Below are 17,107 nucleotides of genomic sequence, written 5' to 3' on the forward strand. Positions count from 1 at the left end.
CGCGTAAGAATGCAGCCCGAGCCGGCCGAGCAGGTCAAAAACGTTGAGTTGGCTGCAGACTGAGTTAGATGCGCTTCAGTGTGCCTCCATGATGTTTAATGCGCTCCGGTTGATTCCGAGAGTCAGGAAGAGCTTGCAAGTACGAGAAGCGTAGGTGGAATGGTGGAAGAATGATCCGAGATGAGAAACGGAGGGAGTAGAGGGACGCAGGATGAGGAAAGCAGATCGCACAACTACTGTAACATCTGCGCGCAGTTACCCCGAGTGGAGAGGTTCCGCCCCGTCTTGCCCCAGAGTGTTGTCCCAGACAATGACGTACAGAGGAGTGTGCGCATTCCGGAGAGCCTCAAAGGCTCGGTTGGATGTGAGCAAGCTGTCCCGTACACTCAGCAAGCTGTCTCGTCCACTCAGCAAGTCTGTCACCACTTGAACCCCAAGGCGCGCCCAGTAGTCGAGTCCAAGAATGATCACGCGCCATACCATCTCCCATGCATCTAGTACATCCCGCTCTTAACGAGATCGGGGTGGTGTATCGCCGCGACGTCTGGGTGCGCGCGCAACCTACTCTTGAGGAGGTTGTCGCCGTACACCTCGTGGATCACGTCATTTGGATCTTGCTCGTAGGCACCCTCCTCTTTGAGTTCTTCCGGCAATTCGAGCTTCGGGAACCGTGCGTCCAGACTGGGGTTGAAGAACATTGGCACGGAGATGCGCTCGTTTGGCGCCGTAGGCGCGATGACGCGGTGCACCGTCGCCTTGAGGTATCCGGCGGTGGCGCGTTCAACCATCTCGCCAATGTTGCACACGAATCCGTGCTCGAGAGGCAGGGCATCTATCCACTCCTCCCCCGGCCGTATCTGCAAACCCTTAGCGCCCGGTTCGACCCAGAGGAGCGTGAGGCATCCGCCGTCCTTGTGTGCGCCGACGCCCAGGTTGTCCACATCCGGCGGGAGACCAGGGTACCGCACAACCTTCATGCGTGTGCTTGGCCGGGTAAAGTGCTTGTCAAAGTAGTCTGCTGGGGCGCCAAGTGCTTCTGCCCAAGCTCGTAGCAGTTTGTGTGCGGCTGGCACCACGGCAGCCTGCCATTCAAGGATGACGCCCTTGAGTTCGGGTAGGGCAGACGGCCACAAGTTGGGCCCCAACATGCGGAAATATGGTGGCAGCCCCTCGAGCTGGGTGGGAGAGAGCGCCTCGTCCTCGCTCCAGATGTCAATCTGCTCGCGCCAGTCGACCTTGCCCTCTGTCCGCTCCCCACCAATACGCGTGTATCCTCGGAAATGTGGGCTGGGGTTAGAGCCTTCAGAAGCGAGCCGTACCTCTTCACATTCTCAATCTCCAGCTTGTCCTTGTCGGGCAGGGCGAAGAATGCGCGGGCCGCCGTTAGGAGGCGTGCTTCGAGGTCGGGGTTCACACCTGTGCCCACCAGGTAGAAGAAGCCGACCTCGTGGGTGGCTCGGAGAAGGGCAGCACGGAAGCGGGCGGCGGCGTCCTCGCCACCGTCCAGTTCGCGGAGGTCAAGGACGGGGAAGGGAAAGGGGTGGGTCATGGTCGTTAAGAGGTGAGAGAGTATATCTACGGCGTCAGTGAACGAGGTGGGTGTTAAACAGAGGGCGTCAAGAGTGACGTGCTGAGTGGTCATCTCGGTATTCTTAGTCGGAGAAGGCCGATTGACCAGTCACCAATACCAGTCGCGATCTCATGGCAGAATCTGCCGCCAACAGCAACAGCATCAACAGAGACAGATGCGGCCAAATCAGCGACTCCAACTGAACCTCTCGTTTGATAGTCTTGCGCAGGACATGGTCCACCAGTCTCGAGGTATGGATGGGAGGTGGAGGCCGCTCTTCGCTGGGGCTTTCTCGGGTGACACTTCTCCATCCACATGTATCTCCCGCCAGCGGCCCTACTGCCCACGGACCTCACATGGGCACATTCCGCCCCGTCAAGCTAACGGCAATGGTTTTCCCCGTGGGGCGTCCTCACCTGCGCAGGTGTGGAATTCATGGGACAGTGTAGCTTGCGGAGTATTAGTTAGCATTGTCCTCCTGCAACCGCTTCTGCTAGGAGCTACGCTCCGCGGTTCAACATCCAAAGCAAAGCGTGAGACCGTACGGCGCGTGCGAGGCACTCTTTCGCGGCTGGCTACTGTAGAACCATAGTCTATGCAGCACGTGTGTGATTTTGTATGCTGGGGAGTCAATCGTTATCGGAGATGTCCTGTAGGTGCCTGAAAACATCCCAGTAAACTCCGGGGGGAGCCAAGGACGAGGAGGATAAGAATTAGGACACTCGGCAGCCAGAAGAGAAGTGTAGTCAGCAAAGCACGTATCGACACGACATAGAGATTGGGCAGATAGCTGACCCTCCTTGATATAGACCATGAACTTGTGCGATGATGATTGAGGATGGGTTGCCGAAGACTGCCGGATCCCTCGGCCTCGGTGGTTTGATGATCGGCATCTCGGCATGACAGCGGCACAACTCGGTCAAGTTGGCTCGCTGGGTGATATCCAACCAAACCCGTCTCGTGAGCTTGAGCCTGGTTACCCGCGTACCCGAACTAACACTAACCCCTCTGTAAAATGCTCACTAAGCCACATTTCAGTTGGTCTCTCATTAAAGGCACCCTCACTCCATCCATGGGGCCAGTTCATCGACACCGACAACCACAGCATTACAATGACCTCCGATGACATGAGCGACAAGCCAACGCTCATGACGAAGCATACTGAATTTGGCGACGAGAAGATGGGCGCCTCGACTCCCGGCACGTTGACTCCACAGCTCGAGACGGAGACGACCGAACCACCAGTCGGCCCCGGGCCCAACCCAGACGGCGGGACCAAGGCGTGGCTGACGGTCGCCGGGAGTGCAGTGAGTCGGCCTGGCGCGAGATGCCAAGAGCCCACTCTCGCTGACACCAGTTCATGGGCTTTGCTCAGTTTGGCCTCTCGAACGCGTTTGGCGTCTTCCAGCGGCATTATGAGACTCACCAGCTCGCGGACCGGACACCGGACGAGATTGCATGGATCGGCTCGATCCAGCTGTTCCTTTTGTTCTCCGGGGTGAGGCAATGCTCTGGCGAAAGCTGACGGCAGGGACTGTTCAGTGGTAGACTGTTCGACGCGTTTGGCGCCCACGCACTGCTCATCCCCGGCGCCATCTTGTTCACGCTGAGTCTGATGCTCACTTCCTGTACGTTCCCAGCATCCCAAGACCACACTTTCCTCGTCATTACTGCACCGCTCACACCAGTGTGCACGCAGTACTACCAATTCATGCTGTGCCAAGGCGTGCTTTTTGGCATCGCGTCTGCACTCATCTTCAACACGATCGTCGCCGTTCCGTCGCACTGGTTCTCGCGAAAGCGTGCACTTGCCATGGGTGTAGTGTTCACTGGCTCTGGTCTGGGCGGCACAATCTGGCCCATTGCTATTGCGCGCCTAATCAACAAGATTGGTGAGTAGTTCTCTCACCAGTGGTACGTATAGGCGCTAACATCAGGCTTCGGTTGGACAATGCGCGTGTGTGGCTTCATCTGCTTGGGGTGCTTTGCTATCGGCAACGTCCTGATCCGCACTCGCCTGCCCCGCAAGAAGCCAGCGCCGTGGCGTGGTCTTTTCAAGCCACTCCGCGAGCCAGTGTACGCGCTCTTCGCTTCCAGCGGGACAATCATGAGCTTGGCAATGTTCATGCCCTTCTTCTTTTTGCCGACCAACGCCCAGCGCCTCGGTGCCAGCCCCGACCTTGCTGCGTACACGGTCTCATTCCTCAATGCCGGGTCCACGGTGGGTCGCCTGGTCGGTGCGCTTGGTGACAAGCTTGGTCGATTCAACCTCCTTGTGACCAGCTGCTTCACTTGCTCGTTACTCCTCCTCGCAATGTGGGTGCCGATGAACAACATCGAGACTCTCATTGCCTTCTCCGTGCTCTACGGCTTGAGTGTTGGTGTGCTGGTCTCGCTGGTGCCAGCATGCATCTCGCAGATCAGCGAGCCGCACGAGATTGGTGCGCGCGTTGGCCTCAATTACGGTGGCGTTGGGCTCTGCATGCTCGCCGGGCCGCCCATCAATGGCGCCATTCTCAATGCCCTTGGAGACCACACGGGGTTCCGATACCAAGGCGTGTTTAGCGGGATATGCGTGGGGATAGCTGCGTGTTTGATTCTCGCAGCACGGATGAAACTCACAACCAAGCTAAAGGCCGTAGTGTGAGGGGTTTGGGGAGGGCGCAAGGTCAGAGGGGTTGAAGATTGCCATAGGAACTGTAATCTGTCGAGGCGGTGGTTTGTACGCATGCATTCGTGGTTTGCCTTTCAGTGTGGCGCGGGGAGCAAACGGTGGTAGCGTAGGAGGCTTCGTACGTACTTGGGACCAAACACACGGGTTTATGCGGACATTACCACGATCGGTGGCGGGAGTAAGAGATCCCCCGCATAAGCCTCCGCGTCATTAGCGGACCCAAATGAGCGATTTAGATGTCCTGCACATGCGCAGCGGTTAGTTAGCCGTCAGAACCGTCATAGCTTCAAGTTGATGATGTGATTGCGTCAGGTATTAGCGGCACAACAATGTATGCCCCGAGTAGATGCGATGACATGACATGCGATGACAACCTGTTATCGGCACAGCCTTGGAGCGTGAAGAACGGATCCACCAGGTTAGATTGCAACAGAGTATCCGCACGCCAACCCAATTCCTTCTTGTCCGTTTGTCTGATTGCATCATTCGCCGAGGCTGACGGCGGTTGTCAGGAGTGTTAATGAGGATCTGTAACGCGGCAGAGCCAAAGAGGAATATTAATCAACCTACCAAATGTCGCTTAAAATGGCTCGTTATGGTAACTTGGCTTTAACAGATTAGGGCAACATCAGTGACGTTAAGAGTGGAGAGTCAATCTCTTCCTCTCTCTTTCTCCTCTGCTCTCCCTCAGGTTTCCAGCTTTCCAGCTTGTCAGCTTTCCAACTCGCAGCTCGCAGCTTCCAGTTTGATGGTTCCGATCAGCAGCACTTGAACCAGATCAGAAGGGCACAGCCCCTGGAGAGATATCGACGCCACCGCCCTCCAGCCGTGCGTTACCCAAGGTTTCGGCGGTTTGTATTGCGAGCTTCCAACAGGCTGGTATGGTATCATGCTTGTCATCTCACCCGCCCAAGTGCCATCTTGAATCTTAAGCTCAAGCTGTTGAGCTGTTGAGAGGTATTTGAGCAGAGCAGAGGTATAGAGTATAGTCACATGGACAGGATCAAAGTAATGTTTACCTCACCTTGGAAGTTGTGCCTGTGTTGAAATACAAATGTTGAAAGCCCTTTACCTAACTCGGCTTACCTCTCTAATTTTTCTTGTTCCAACTGACGAAATGCTCGTTCAACTCTCCTTCCCCTTTCCTTGATCCGCATTGACCTCTCTTCCTTCTCCTTTATTCTTCCTCCTCTTCCTTCTCCTCCTCCTCCTTCTCACTCCAGCCACTCTAACACTCGGCCCCCTCCCCCACCCCCTCCGTCGTCCTCCTAAACTACTTTATCATGCATCTCTCTCTTCTTCTCATCTTCTCTTTCTCCCTCTTCTCCCTCTTCTCACTTACTCTGTGCCCAACATCCCCCTCTCGGCACACCTTCCTCCCGCCATGACCCCTACCTCCCCTTTCGACACACTACCGTCCGACCGCGGGGATGACGCCGTATGGTGTCGACGCATCCTCACTGACCTTCCCTTCGCCGGTAACGTCCTCAACAATCCCATACACAAGGGCTACTCGTGGCGCGCAAGTGTCGGCCTCAGATCAACCCGCCTCCTCCTTTGCGGTGCTCCCCGCCGACCCACCAGCACTCCAGGAGGGAATGGCTCGCACCCAGCATGGGACACAACCGACGACATCAAGTGGCCTCCCACTAACGCAGTGTACACGCCAACAGCCCTCGCAAAGGAGCCCCACGCCAGCATGTGGGGACCAGACGTCGGGCCAGCTGGGCGTGTCCTCCACGACAACGACCAGCCGCTGGCCATCGTCGAGGTGCATCACGTCTCCACCAACCAGAACGTTCGTGTCATCGCCCGTGACGTGAACGGTGGACTATGGCTCCGAGGTACGACAATTCCCCGATTCGCGCTGGTTTCGGCTGATACCTAGATACCTTGCCTGGACCTGAGCCCCTCAGTTACCCCGGCCTAGTTCGGCTTGCGCTCCCGTTCCGCGCAGTCATGGCCGAGCCCACGGCGCAGGGACTGGTTGTCCTCGATGACAAGCACGGCTTGTGGGAGTTTGACCCGCTGTACTGCGCTGTGAGTCCTGGTGCCTTCCTTGGCCAGATCCTCGCCCACCGGACGGACGATCACTGACGCCAGGTAATCCCGCGCAAGCTACCGCCCCTGGCCAAGGACGAACGAGTCTCCAAACTCGTCGCTACTGGCGGCGCGGGTATCGTTCTCCTGACAACTCATGGCGGCCTGTGGTGGGGCCACGACGCAACAGTCAAGCACTTTGAGAACAGGCAGTGCACGGCATGGACCGAGTACGCAGCCGAGTGCGAACTGGATGGGCGTGGACCTGGGCGTGCTAGGCCCACCTCGCCGCGGGATGGTTGGGAATGGCCAGGCCTGAACGCGTTCCAGGCTGTGCGCCGCATGTCTCGAGGATCCGGAGGGTCGCGCTCCCCCATGTCCCCCATGTCCCCGCCTCCTCCACCGCCGTTTCCAGGTCGATGTACCCACCCCGTTGAGGTGGTCAAATGCAACCAAAGTCCTGGATGGCACAAGCTTCGCAGCATCCCCGGCACCGGGCGGGGCTCGCTCCTCTCACGCGTTGTCGACGTCGCCAAAACCGGCATCGACCCGGACCGGCAGCTCGTCGTGGCGCTCACGTCGGCCGGCGATGTTTGGGCGCGCATGGCTGATTCCTTGGGCCGTGCCGCTCATGATGCAGGCAGTGCCACGCAGGAGGCGGGATGGGAGTTCGTGAGTGCCTACGTCGGACGCGCTGATTGCAGCTCCCCCACATGAGCTCCAACACGATGACACACGTTACCGCGGGCCCTTCGCCCCACTTGAGCGCCTTCCGAACCCCTTACGTCTCGATTGCTGCGTTCGGTGCGTCAGATGTGCTTCCTGGCGAGAGTCCCCTTCGCATTGCCCGTCTTGGCGCTTCGGACCTTGACAAGCTCGGGCTGGCTCGAGGCGTCGGCCCGCGCATCACTTCGGATCATCTTCCGCCCTTCTTGGCCGACACGGGCGTTGCCGAAGTCGCGCTCGGCCGCAACCACACAGTCGTCCTCACCCACGCCGGCGAGATGTACATCTGGGGTGACAACGAAAACGGGCAGTGTGGGCTCGGCCGCGGCGGTGGCAAGGTGCGCACACCAACCAAGGTGCCGCTGGCGCCTGATGAAACGGAGACAGTGCCATTTGTGGTGCATGTGAGCGTGAGCGACTGGGGAACGTGCGCGGTGACGTTCCCACCTGTCCCATCGTGGCTCTGTGGCAACGCCGGGCCAGAGTCGGCGGCCGACATGCTGGGCCTCGGGTGGGGCCAGTCGGACGATGTGATGCCCAAGGGTCAAGGTCTGCGTGCGAGCCTCCGCCGGAGCCTGTCTAATAGGGCCAAACGCTTTTCACTCTCGGCTGATTCGAACACTGCCAACAACGCAATTGTGTCCTAGCACTCTATCTCTGAACGACTGTGTGACGACATTCCAACGACCAGAGCCTGTGTAACAAATCTCACGTACAGGTCATATATATCAGCATACACTAGGTTGCGCGACACGCGTATAGAAGCGTAATAGAGATGAGTTGATTAGTGTTACACCAAGCGCCATGTAATACTGTGTGATGTTGCCTCTGGTGTGTGTATGTGTCGCGGGTGGCACAGACAACTGATGATACATACCGCGGACATACGTCCCAAGAACCTACTACCTAGGCCACTCGTTCAACTCGCACTCGTTCACTCGTGATCGATCGTTTGGCGGCGCGTGACTCAGGGTGACTTGGCTTTGGGGTCGACGTCTGCGGTCAGTTCTACTTTTGTTATCATGGCAACACTCGCCGACTACGAGGTCTGAGATGTCGGCATTTCGCAGCCACAGGCTCTGCGTTGGCGACATGCCCGGCCCGGCGCTGGCAGGTGTGCCGGTGCCGGTGCCGTTGCCGGTGCCGTTGCCGTTGCCGTTTCCATTGCCGCTGGTCGGAGTCGCGCCGTTGATATCTATGGCGAGAGACGGTGTGGCAGCCGCAGCCGCATCGGCCTTGGCCCGCTCATAGATGCGTTGGACGAACTCGTCGGCGGCGGCTTGCCCCTTGAACCCCAGACCGCCCCTGTCAATGTTCTTGAACGCGATGCCCGTTAAATTGGGTCCACCGGCCTCCTTGACCGCGGCAGACTCGAGAATCTCGTCACCTGCAAAGAAAATGTGCGGGCCGAGTGTATTGCGACTGACAGTGACAATCTCGCCGCTAATAGTCAGCCGGTCAGAGCTTTGCTTCAAGGCCTGGCTCGTCTGTTTGACTCCACTCGCCGCCATTGCCGGGCGGTTCTCGCCATTGTCCTCGACACCCTCGACGAGTGCGAGCCACACGTTCTCCTCGACAACGTCCTCGAGTGCGTACTTCTTCTCGCTGACCCAGTGGATGTCGAGTACGGGGTTGAGCCCGGCAATGAGATCGTCTGGGACCTTTGCGGCGCTCAGTGCGCTCGTGAACAGGTTCTCAATGATCATCCTCTCCTTTTGCATGCCGGTTCCACCCTTTTCCTTGCACACCTGCCCGACAATCTTTGCGAGGGAAGGTACGAGGACGGGCCTGAGGCGGAGCTTTGCCATTGCGGCGAGTAGGTAACCTAGCTCCTTTGATGAAACGAGAGCGACGCGTGCATCGATGAATGCGATACCGTCGCGAGCTGGCGAGAGGGACTGGGGGTTTGCGCCTGGGCTGTCGGGGTCCATCGATGTCGTCCAAGTGGGTCTGGGTCCTGAGGGGGCTGAACCAGGCTTGGAGGGGGGACCGCCGCGGAACGACATGCCTTGAATGCCGCCGCCGCCGCCTCCGGGAGCGTCATTCTTCGAGCTGTTGACCTTTTCCTTGAGTTTCTTGAACATGGCGATGGGGGAAGGTGAAGTGGGGGAGGAGACTGGCGATGAGTACGGCAGGTTGACGAGTAGTAAATTGGGGGAAGGCGGTTGAAGTTGAGGGTTAGTGGTGTGGATGTTGAGTGTGAGAGAGAGATTGAATGTGTGATGCAGTGATGTGATGGACAAATGGTCAACGGCAGGGAGGGGGTGGGGGGGATGCGAGTGGTAGACTGTGTATGGTGAAGGGCAAGGTCTACGTACACTTGGTGCTTGATGGATAGTACTAGTAAGAGTAGTCGAGCGCTTTGGGGGGAGGAAGCGAGGAGGCTAACCCATTGTCGATCCCCCACCATCTCTCCCATTGTACCTTATGACGCACAAACAGTTTGATCCCTGAACGCTCCAATCGCATCGCACTCACGTTCTCTCTCGTTCCGCTCCCCACCCACCTTTCCACCTTGCGGGGTTGGGCGGTTGGGTGGGCTTTGTCTTTGCAGCCACATGGGCCTGGAGCCAACTCCAACCGCCGGCCCCTCCCCTGTCGGACATGTCGCTGTCGCACTCTAAACATGCCCACCTGCCCTTGCCCTTTCTCTTCTACAAGTATCATATACTCTCCTCTGAGAGTAATCCTACTGGCCTACTGTATGTGCCATCTTCAGGCACGCATTAAAAGACTAGTCGATTGTTGATCATGGCTATTTACAGTAGGTCAAAAGCTCAAAAGGCTGCTTGGACTCTTCAAAAGATCAAAAGGTAGCGAGCGAGACAAATGAGATCTCAGCTATCTCAGGTGACACAAGATCAGACGTAGATGACAGTCATTCACCATTCACCACATGCTGCCAACATTTGCCGACATTTGCCGACATGACCTGTCTTGACGAGTGCGATTGGCAGCTCGTTTCATAGAATCATCATTACCTTTGGTCTCATCCCCTGCCCGCGTGCTGCGCGGAATTGCCCGCAGTCGATAGCCGAGACAGAGGGGCGGATCAGATAGTGATCGAGACTCCGGCCTGTCTCATTGTCATCATCACCCACCCAGTGGATCATTGCCAAGCCTTTGAGCCAAAGGTAGCGAAGGTAGTGACGGCTAGCTACCCGAGTTCCCGCTATCAACCAACATGGCCGTTACCGTTACCCATTACACGTTGACATCTTCACTTCTACTCATCTCACAATGTCTGCCCCGCTTAATCCAGCTGAAAAGGTCGACGGCCTCCCGGAGCCTTGGTGCATAACCCCTCACAATGGTTTAACGCTGACACCAGGCTTCGACAGTTTGACAGCTCGTACGGGTGTTACTTTTACATTGACCCGTCCACCAACCCCCCAACCGTGTCGTGGGTCCATCCCCTCGAGAAGGATGGCGCGATGCACCCCGAGCAGATCCAGGCCATCAAGAATACCATTGACCAGGAGCTCCAGGCCGAGGGCCACGCCGCCCCGCCCCCCTTCGACCCAGCCAACCCGGGCAACAACCCTTATCTCCAAGCTCCTACGCCCCAGCCGCCTCAAGAGAAGCCAAAGCGCCGCCGCAACTATGATGTGGCCGACGGACAGCTACTCGAGAAGATGGGCAAGCCGCTCGCCGAGGTCGAGGCCGAGGAGAGGGCCAAGCTCGAGGCGGAGAAGCGCGCAGCAGCCCAACACCAGGCGCAGCAAGACCCCGTGCAGAGCCGTGGTGCCCTGTCCTCGCTACTTGGTGCTGCCCTGAGCGGCGGAGGAGGCCGTCACAGCGGGATGGGTTACGGCGGCGGCGGCATGGGCGGTATGGGGATGGGAGGAATGGGCGGCATGGGAGGAATGGGAGGCATGGGTGGAGGAGGCCTCGGCATGCTCCTCGGCAGCAGTATGGGTGGTGTAAGTTGACAAAGTTGGAGGGAAACACGAGCTGACAACAGCGCCCAAGCCGCTACAACGGCGGATACTCTGGTGGGTGCTACACGCACTCGATGGGCCCGCCTCCGTTCGGCATGTACAGCCCCATGATGGGCGGCGGCATGGGTGGCATGGGCATGGGTATGGGAGGGATGGGAGGGATGGGAATGGGGGGAATGGGGATGGGAGGCATGGGAGGCATGGGAGGCATGGGCGGCATGGGCATGGGCGGCATGGGCATGGGAGGTATGGGAGGTATGGGTGGCGGCTCGGCGCTCGGAATGCTCGCTCCCCTGCTCATGGGTGGCATGGCCGGTGGGATGATGGGCGATATGATGTCTGACAGAAACGACGGCGACTATGGCGGCGGGTTTGGCGGCGGGTTTGGCGGCAATGGCTCTGACAGCGACTAGGTAATGCGTACTGTAGAAGTAGAATATCGGATTTGGCCTCCGCGGAATATACATGGATGGGATACTGCAGGGATATTGCATCTTGACAAGTTAGCGCCGTGGCTTGGAATGAATGAGGCCGATATACTTTTAGTAGCCGTCGGTTCCTTTCGGCTCGGCAAGCCCACTGGTCCGGCGGCTCCGCCACTTCCTGACCCGCAAAAGTCCAAGCCAGACGACAAGTGATAAATCTCGTATCTGTATCTGTATCTGTATCTGTATCTGTTACGCTCCGTGCCTCAACTCTCGAAACAACATGTCTCCCAAACCTGACGTTGTCGTGCTCGGTGCCGGCGTCATCGGCCTCAGCATTGCTCTCGAGCTCGACGCTGCCGGATTCAGGGTCGCTGTCGTGGGCAAGGACCTTCCTGGTGACAGCAACGCCGTCGACTATGCGTCGCCCTGGGCCGTAAGTCACCCTTCTTCAGAGCTGACGACAGGGATGCCTGTGGTTCAGCTACGACACCGATACCACCAAGCCTGTCTACAAGCGCGATGTGCGCACGTTCCAGCGCCTCCAGGAGATGGTCCACACGCGTCCTGACCTCGTGCAGTGGTATCCCATCCTCAGCGTCTCGGGGTCGCCCATGTCCAAGGACGACCACCCATGGGCCGACGACGTCAAGGTGCTTACCGCCAAGGATGGTCTCCCCGGCGGTTTCGCCTACGGCACCGAGTGCCAGACGCTCATGATGAACGCGCCCCAGTACATGCTTTACCTCGGTGAGCAGGTGCGCGCGCGCGGCATCCCGATGGTCAAGAAGCGCCTCAACTCGGTCGACGAGGCGTACTCGGTCTTCGGCAAGGTCGATCTTGTCGTTAACGCCTCGGGACTCGGCGCGCAGGCGCTCGTTGGCGCTGCCGACCCAGCCGTATACTCGGCCCGTGGCGTGACGGTTTTGGCGCGCGCTCCAAAGGTGACCCGCGCTGGCCAGGTCATGGACGTCCTCAAGGCCACTTTTGCCGGCGGCGAACAGCCTCCTCCCACGTACATCCTCCCTCGGCCCGGTACAGACGGACACGTCGTCCTCGGTGGAACTTATGACGCGGAGAACTACTCCCCCTTGCCGAGCACCGAGATCGTTGAAGGTATCCTGCAGCGCACGTTTGCGCTCGACTCCAACCTCGCACCTGGTGGCACCTGGCGCGATATCGAGGTCCTCGGCGTGAATGTTGGGCTCCGGCCGTCGCGTAAGAACGGCCAGCGCGTTGAGTTGGAGCACCGGAGGATCGGCGACGGCGCGACAGCCGCGACGCCGACCGCGAGCCTCGCCGACCGCGGGCGCAGCGTCGGCGTTATCCACGCGTATGGGTTCGGAGGTGTCGGGTTCATCAGCTCCCTTGGCGCGGCCGAGGATGTTGTGGCGCTGGCCAAGGAGTTTAAGACCGGCGCACCGGCTCGCCTCTAATTGGGTACAAGGGACATTTTCCTCTATCGATGCATCTGTGTAATCAAGTCTACGGATGCTGGGGAGGATCACTCATCGGCCCACGACGGGTCGCCAGCGCGGTGCTGCGCTTGTCTCAGGCTTAGGTTCTGAAGCGGGAATGGCAGGCGGCGTTGGACGGTTCCGAGCTGTGGACCGGTGTCACGGGCTCAGTTGGGGGAGGAGAGGACAGTGGGCGATGGGGCCCAGGGGGCGATACGTGACGGCCCAAGTTCTACAACTAGAAAATCACTGAATTGAACTATGACTTTTCTATTTAACGTATAAGCACTCGAAGCTTCAATGTGGCCAAGGAGTGGGACGGGTTCGTGCGTCGAGCGGGGTGATTGATGATAGCGCGATAGCCTGATGGTTGGAGTCTATGATCATCCTGGCAAACCAAGGACGCACGCCCAATGCCACGCCTCGTGTTGATCTGATGGAAGGGTCGGAGTCGTCTGCTCCAGCCTTGAACCCCGAGCTGTTGTAGCCGGCGTTGCGCTTGTTCTTGCGCTTACGCAGAAACCAGAGGACAGGGCGACTGGCAAAGCGACTCCGCCGAGCTGGTGTCACAGGTCGACATGGACCTCACCGCTCCCTCGACGGTCGCTCCGATGTTGGTCTTGCTCCCTTCGCGACCACCACGTCAGGACCATTGGTGGTGCCGTCGAACCACCTGCTTCACCTGTACCCGATTCGCCACCAGCTGTCCCGGAGTCTCCGTTGCCAGACGCTGTCTGGCCAGCCGATCCTCCGCTGGACGGTGGAACGATCGGGGTAAGCTCTTGCCTCGCGTTGTAGTCGTCGCCGGACTTGGTCTGACCCGTAACTAGAGCAAGGCGGTTATCAGCTAGCGATGCGCGGACCGCGAGCCGTCCAAGAGGCATGGACGCTTCCAACTGGCACCACTGGCACTTGCTCCCGCTATGCATACCACCTACTACTTCTTCGGCTTGCGCCACATGAGCACGTGGTTGCCGCTGCAGATCCGCTCGCCCGTAGCGTGATCAAACAGCTCACAGCGCGTATACGCAATACTCCCCGTCATACGGTCGACTGTAACCAGAATATCGAGCACCATCCCTTCGGGCGCCGGCGACTGGTACGTCATGTCGAGGTTGATGCTGACCCCGGGTCCCCACCACGAGTCGGTTCCCAGAGTCTCGACAGCCCGGCCGGTCAGGTTATCGACGAGCCACGCAGCGCAACCCCCATGCATCGTCTTGTGGAGGTTGACCCAGTTTGGTCCCACTGTTCCAGTGTACAGCGCGCGCCAGCCGGCGACGTCGCGCCCTCCGCGCGCGTTCTGGGGTGGGATGGGGTCGAAACCGGCCGGCTCAATGTCGCTGGCCACGCCGTGTTTTTCCGTAAACCCGCCAGAGGTACGGTCGCGGAATGTCTGGATTTCTGCGTCGGTCGCGGGGATGAGTCCTGTGAGGTTGACGCTTGTCCGCGATCGTAGCGAGGGGGTTGAGGAGAGTGGGCGAGCGAGGGAGGGGTTTGGGAAGGGAACACGCCGGGCAGTCAATGAGGATGCGGAGAGGATAGGCCGAGCGACGCCAGCAACAGCTGCGCGCGAGGCGCGGCGGAGGAACATGATGATGAGAGTGTGGATGATGGAGGAGATGCACGACGCGACTTGGACAGAGTGCAGCTTCGGCATCATGAACCCCGACAACCGAGAGTCACGTGCCAGACCTCCACCTCGGCTTTCACCTATCTGTTGGATGGATCTGCCGGTTAGCTTTGCTCACCTGCGCGACAGTCATGTTCCCCTCGGCCGCCGTGAAAGGCGGCTGTGTAATTTGTATGTGATGGGGAAGAAAGATGGATGAGGCCGCAAGTCGACTCACCGGCGTAGTGGGGCAGTCAACAGCACGTCCATTCGCGTGGCAGACCATTGGGTCAACACCTGGGCCATGTTGAAGACGGAGAGACTTTCCATAGGGGTACCCGTTCGGAATACCTAGCCTCCATTGTCCGTAGGGCTTCCACAGTGCTGTTGGTAGCAGCCCAAGCTCGCCTAGTTGTAGATGGAGGCATGGTTCTGGGAGTGGCCTCGTGCTGGTTGACAAACAACATGTCCGAATCGGACACTCTGGCGCCCGTCCTCTCCCAATTATCGTCCTCATAGACAAGACGGAGGCTTCCACAGTTACATTGTTTCGAAGCGTCCGTGTTCTCTGCATCCCTACCTTGTGTGAGCTGCAGTGGCTTTAGTAATTTCTAGTCCTCGGCCAGTTCGGAACAACAGAATCATCAACGTAAGCCATTCTAGGGCAGCGGGAAGGGCTATGTGCGAGTGGTTACCGACCTCTTCATACAGAGAGATGCGCATCACGGTTACGTGGCTTCGGGGACGTCTTCGGTGGTTTGCGCATGGAGATTGCATGGAATGTGCCTTGCGGCTGAGGTGAGCACTTTCTGGGGCCCCCGACGACTGTTCCCCAAAGATGGCGCCATCACAAGGTTTCTGAGTCGCAATTTCGACAAGACCGGTTCACGGACCGGACATCGGCCTAACGCGACCATCAACACTTGTATCCATCAACATCTCGGCTCGTTTGAGAGCACCTGTTCCCTTTGCGAACCCAGAGCGGTCAGCGTCTGCAGCCCGCAGCCCCTCTTTTTCCACACTTTTTTCCCATCTCCCGATCGTTCCGATGAGTGCCAACAGCTCGTGCGCACCCAGCGTGCGGGAGAAAGCCATCATGGGCGAGGACCACGCGCCCCTCGACCCCGAAGACCTAGCCTCCTACGACATCGACCCAGCAGAGTCGCGCGCGTTACTCCGCACCCTCGACTGGCACATTGCCCCCGTGTGCATGGTGCTGTACCTGGTCGCTTTTCTCGACCGGTCCAACATTGGTGCGTGCTAATGTTTTGGCCCTGCTGACCAAAGGTAATGCGGCTGTGGGCGGCATGGTCAAAGACCTCAACTTTCCTTCCAACGGTCTGTCGGTCGCAACCTCCATTTTCTACGTTACGTATGTGGTCTTTGAGACCCCGGCGACGATGTTGCTCCGCACGCTCCGGCCCAGCCGCATGGTCCCCACGTTCATGATCATCTGGGGCGGTGTGGTCATCGGCAACGGCTTTGCAACAAACTACGCGACCGTGGTTGCGTGTCGTCTTCTACTGGGTATCTGTGAGGCTGGGCTGTTCCCCTCGCTCGTGCTGTACATGACCTCGTTTTACCAGCGCGAGGAGCTGGGCCTGCGCACGTGCTACCTCTTCATTGCAGCGTGTCTCTCGGGAGTTGTCGGTGGTCTCATCGCGACGGGATTCCTCAAGATGGATGGCCTGCGAGGCCTCGCGGGCTGGCGCTGGCTCTACATCATCGAGGGCGCGCTTACGATTGTGGTCGGTATAGGGTCGTTCTTCGCCATCGCAGACCGTTACGAGACCGCATCGTACCTCTCGGAGCGCCAAAAGTTCCTCATGAGGGTCCGCCACGCCAAGGCGGCCGTCTACTCGCGGGACGAGGGCTTCAGCTGGAACGAGTTCCGGCGCTACACCCGCGACCCTATGATCTATCTCTCCGGTTTCGTACTGCTGTGCATGGACACATGCATGTACGGCTTCGTGAGTGACCACACATTTGGAGATGCTGATACAGTCCACATTCCTTGTTGTTATCATCAACGGCCTCGGCTACTCTCCCATCGTGAGCCAAGCCCTCTCTGCCCCAGTGTACGGCTGGGCTGCTATCGTCTACCTGTTCGGCGCCCTCGCTTCCGACCGCTACTCTGTTCGATACAAGATTATCCTCCCACTCAGCCTCGTCACGATTGTGGGATACGCCATCCTCCTCGCAAACCCTGCCAACCTCGGCGCGCGGCTGTTTGCTTGCTTCCTCGCCGGCATGGGAATCTACATCTGTGTAGGTCTGCAGGTCACGTGGCTCGGCCAAAACATGGCTGGCTACCGCAAACGCAGCTTTGCCATCGGTATCCAACTGACCATGGGTAATATTGGCGGAGTGTGAGTGTTCCCGAGTACTGTATGTCTGTGGCTGACACAATCAGTATCGCCGGTCAGATTTACCGTACCAACCATAAGCCAGCTTACAAGCTGGGCCACGCGGCGTCGCTGGGGTTCTGGGCTGTCGCGATTCTGGCTACCACTTTGCAGTTCTACGTGTGGCGCAGGCGTAACGTCCACCGTGAGGCTCTTACAGCGGAGGAGAAAGCTGAGAAAGACGAGCGTGGTGTCACGGGCGACCACCATCACGCTTTCCGCTATGTTTTATAGAGCTGATAGACTTATCTAATACT

At 58.5% G+C, this 17,107-nt stretch overlaps 8 protein-coding genes across 8 annotated transcripts; 5 read left to right on the forward strand and 3 right to left on the reverse strand.

Moving 5' to 3' along the window:
• Positions 1–494: 494 nt before the first annotated feature.
• On the reverse strand, positions 495–1,549 carry CcaverHIS019_0113420 (uncharacterized protein; the record flags this gene model as incomplete). Its single annotated transcript, XM_060596948.1, has 2 exons — positions 495–1,287; positions 1,320–1,549. The coding sequence occupies 2 exons, from the start codon at positions 1,547–1,549 to the stop codon at positions 495–497; spliced, it is 1,023 nt and encodes a 340-aa protein (XP_060453890.1).
• Positions 1,550–2,697: 1,148 nt separating this feature from the next.
• On the forward strand, positions 2,698–4,217 carry CcaverHIS019_0113430 (uncharacterized protein; the record flags this gene model as incomplete). The annotated part of the gene is made up of 5 exons (XM_060596949.1): positions 2,698–2,877; positions 2,928–3,068; positions 3,102–3,198; positions 3,259–3,462; positions 3,508–4,217. 5 exons carry the CDS (start codon positions 2,698–2,700, stop codon positions 4,215–4,217), a joined length of 1,332 nt encoding a protein of 443 aa, XP_060453891.1.
• Positions 4,218–5,628: 1,411 nt separating this feature from the next.
• On the forward strand, positions 5,629–7,657 carry CcaverHIS019_0113440 (uncharacterized protein; the record flags this gene model as incomplete). The annotated part of the gene is made up of 4 exons (XM_060596950.1): positions 5,629–6,088; positions 6,133–6,284; positions 6,348–6,956; positions 6,989–7,657. 4 exons carry the CDS (start codon positions 5,629–5,631, stop codon positions 7,655–7,657), a joined length of 1,890 nt encoding a protein of 629 aa, XP_060453892.1.
• A 320-nt stretch (positions 7,658–7,977) lies between these two features.
• On the reverse strand, positions 7,978–9,094 carry CcaverHIS019_0113450 (uncharacterized protein; the record flags this gene model as incomplete). The annotated part of the gene is made up of 2 exons (XM_060596951.1): positions 7,978–8,006; positions 8,047–9,094. The coding sequence occupies 2 exons, from the start codon at positions 9,092–9,094 to the stop codon at positions 7,978–7,980; spliced, it is 1,077 nt and encodes a 358-aa protein (XP_060453893.1).
• Positions 9,095–10,250: 1,156 nt separating this feature from the next.
• Positions 10,251–11,364, forward strand: CcaverHIS019_0113460 (uncharacterized protein; the record flags this gene model as incomplete). The annotated part of the gene is made up of 3 exons (XM_060596952.1): positions 10,251–10,303; positions 10,342–10,933; positions 10,975–11,364. The coding sequence occupies 3 exons, from the start codon at positions 10,251–10,253 to the stop codon at positions 11,362–11,364; spliced, it is 1,035 nt and encodes a 344-aa protein (XP_060453894.1).
• A 295-nt stretch (positions 11,365–11,659) lies between these two features.
• CcaverHIS019_0113470 (uncharacterized protein) lies at positions 11,660–12,812 on the forward strand (the record flags this gene model as incomplete). Its single annotated transcript, XM_060596953.1, has 2 exons — positions 11,660–11,812; positions 11,844–12,812. 2 exons carry the CDS (start codon positions 11,660–11,662, stop codon positions 12,810–12,812), a joined length of 1,122 nt encoding a protein of 373 aa, XP_060453895.1.
• A 958-nt stretch (positions 12,813–13,770) lies between these two features.
• On the reverse strand, positions 13,771–14,427 carry CcaverHIS019_0113480 (uncharacterized protein; the record flags this gene model as incomplete). The annotated part of the gene is made up of 1 exon (XM_060596954.1): positions 13,771–14,427. One exon carries the CDS (start codon positions 14,425–14,427, stop codon positions 13,771–13,773), a length of 657 nt encoding a protein of 218 aa, XP_060453896.1.
• Positions 14,428–15,541: 1,114 nt separating this feature from the next.
• CcaverHIS019_0113490 (uncharacterized protein) lies at positions 15,542–17,084 on the forward strand (the record flags this gene model as incomplete). Its single annotated transcript, XM_060596955.1, has 4 exons — positions 15,542–15,698; positions 15,733–16,415; positions 16,450–16,814; positions 16,859–17,084. 4 exons carry the CDS (start codon positions 15,542–15,544, stop codon positions 17,082–17,084), a joined length of 1,431 nt encoding a protein of 476 aa, XP_060453897.1.
• Positions 17,085–17,107: the final 23 nt, after the last annotated feature.

This window comes from Cutaneotrichosporon cavernicola (assembly GCF_030864355.1).
Source record: "Cutaneotrichosporon cavernicola HIS019 DNA, chromosome: 1".
NCBI lineage: Eukaryota > Fungi > Basidiomycota > Tremellomycetes > Trichosporonales > Trichosporonaceae > Cutaneotrichosporon > Cutaneotrichosporon cavernicola.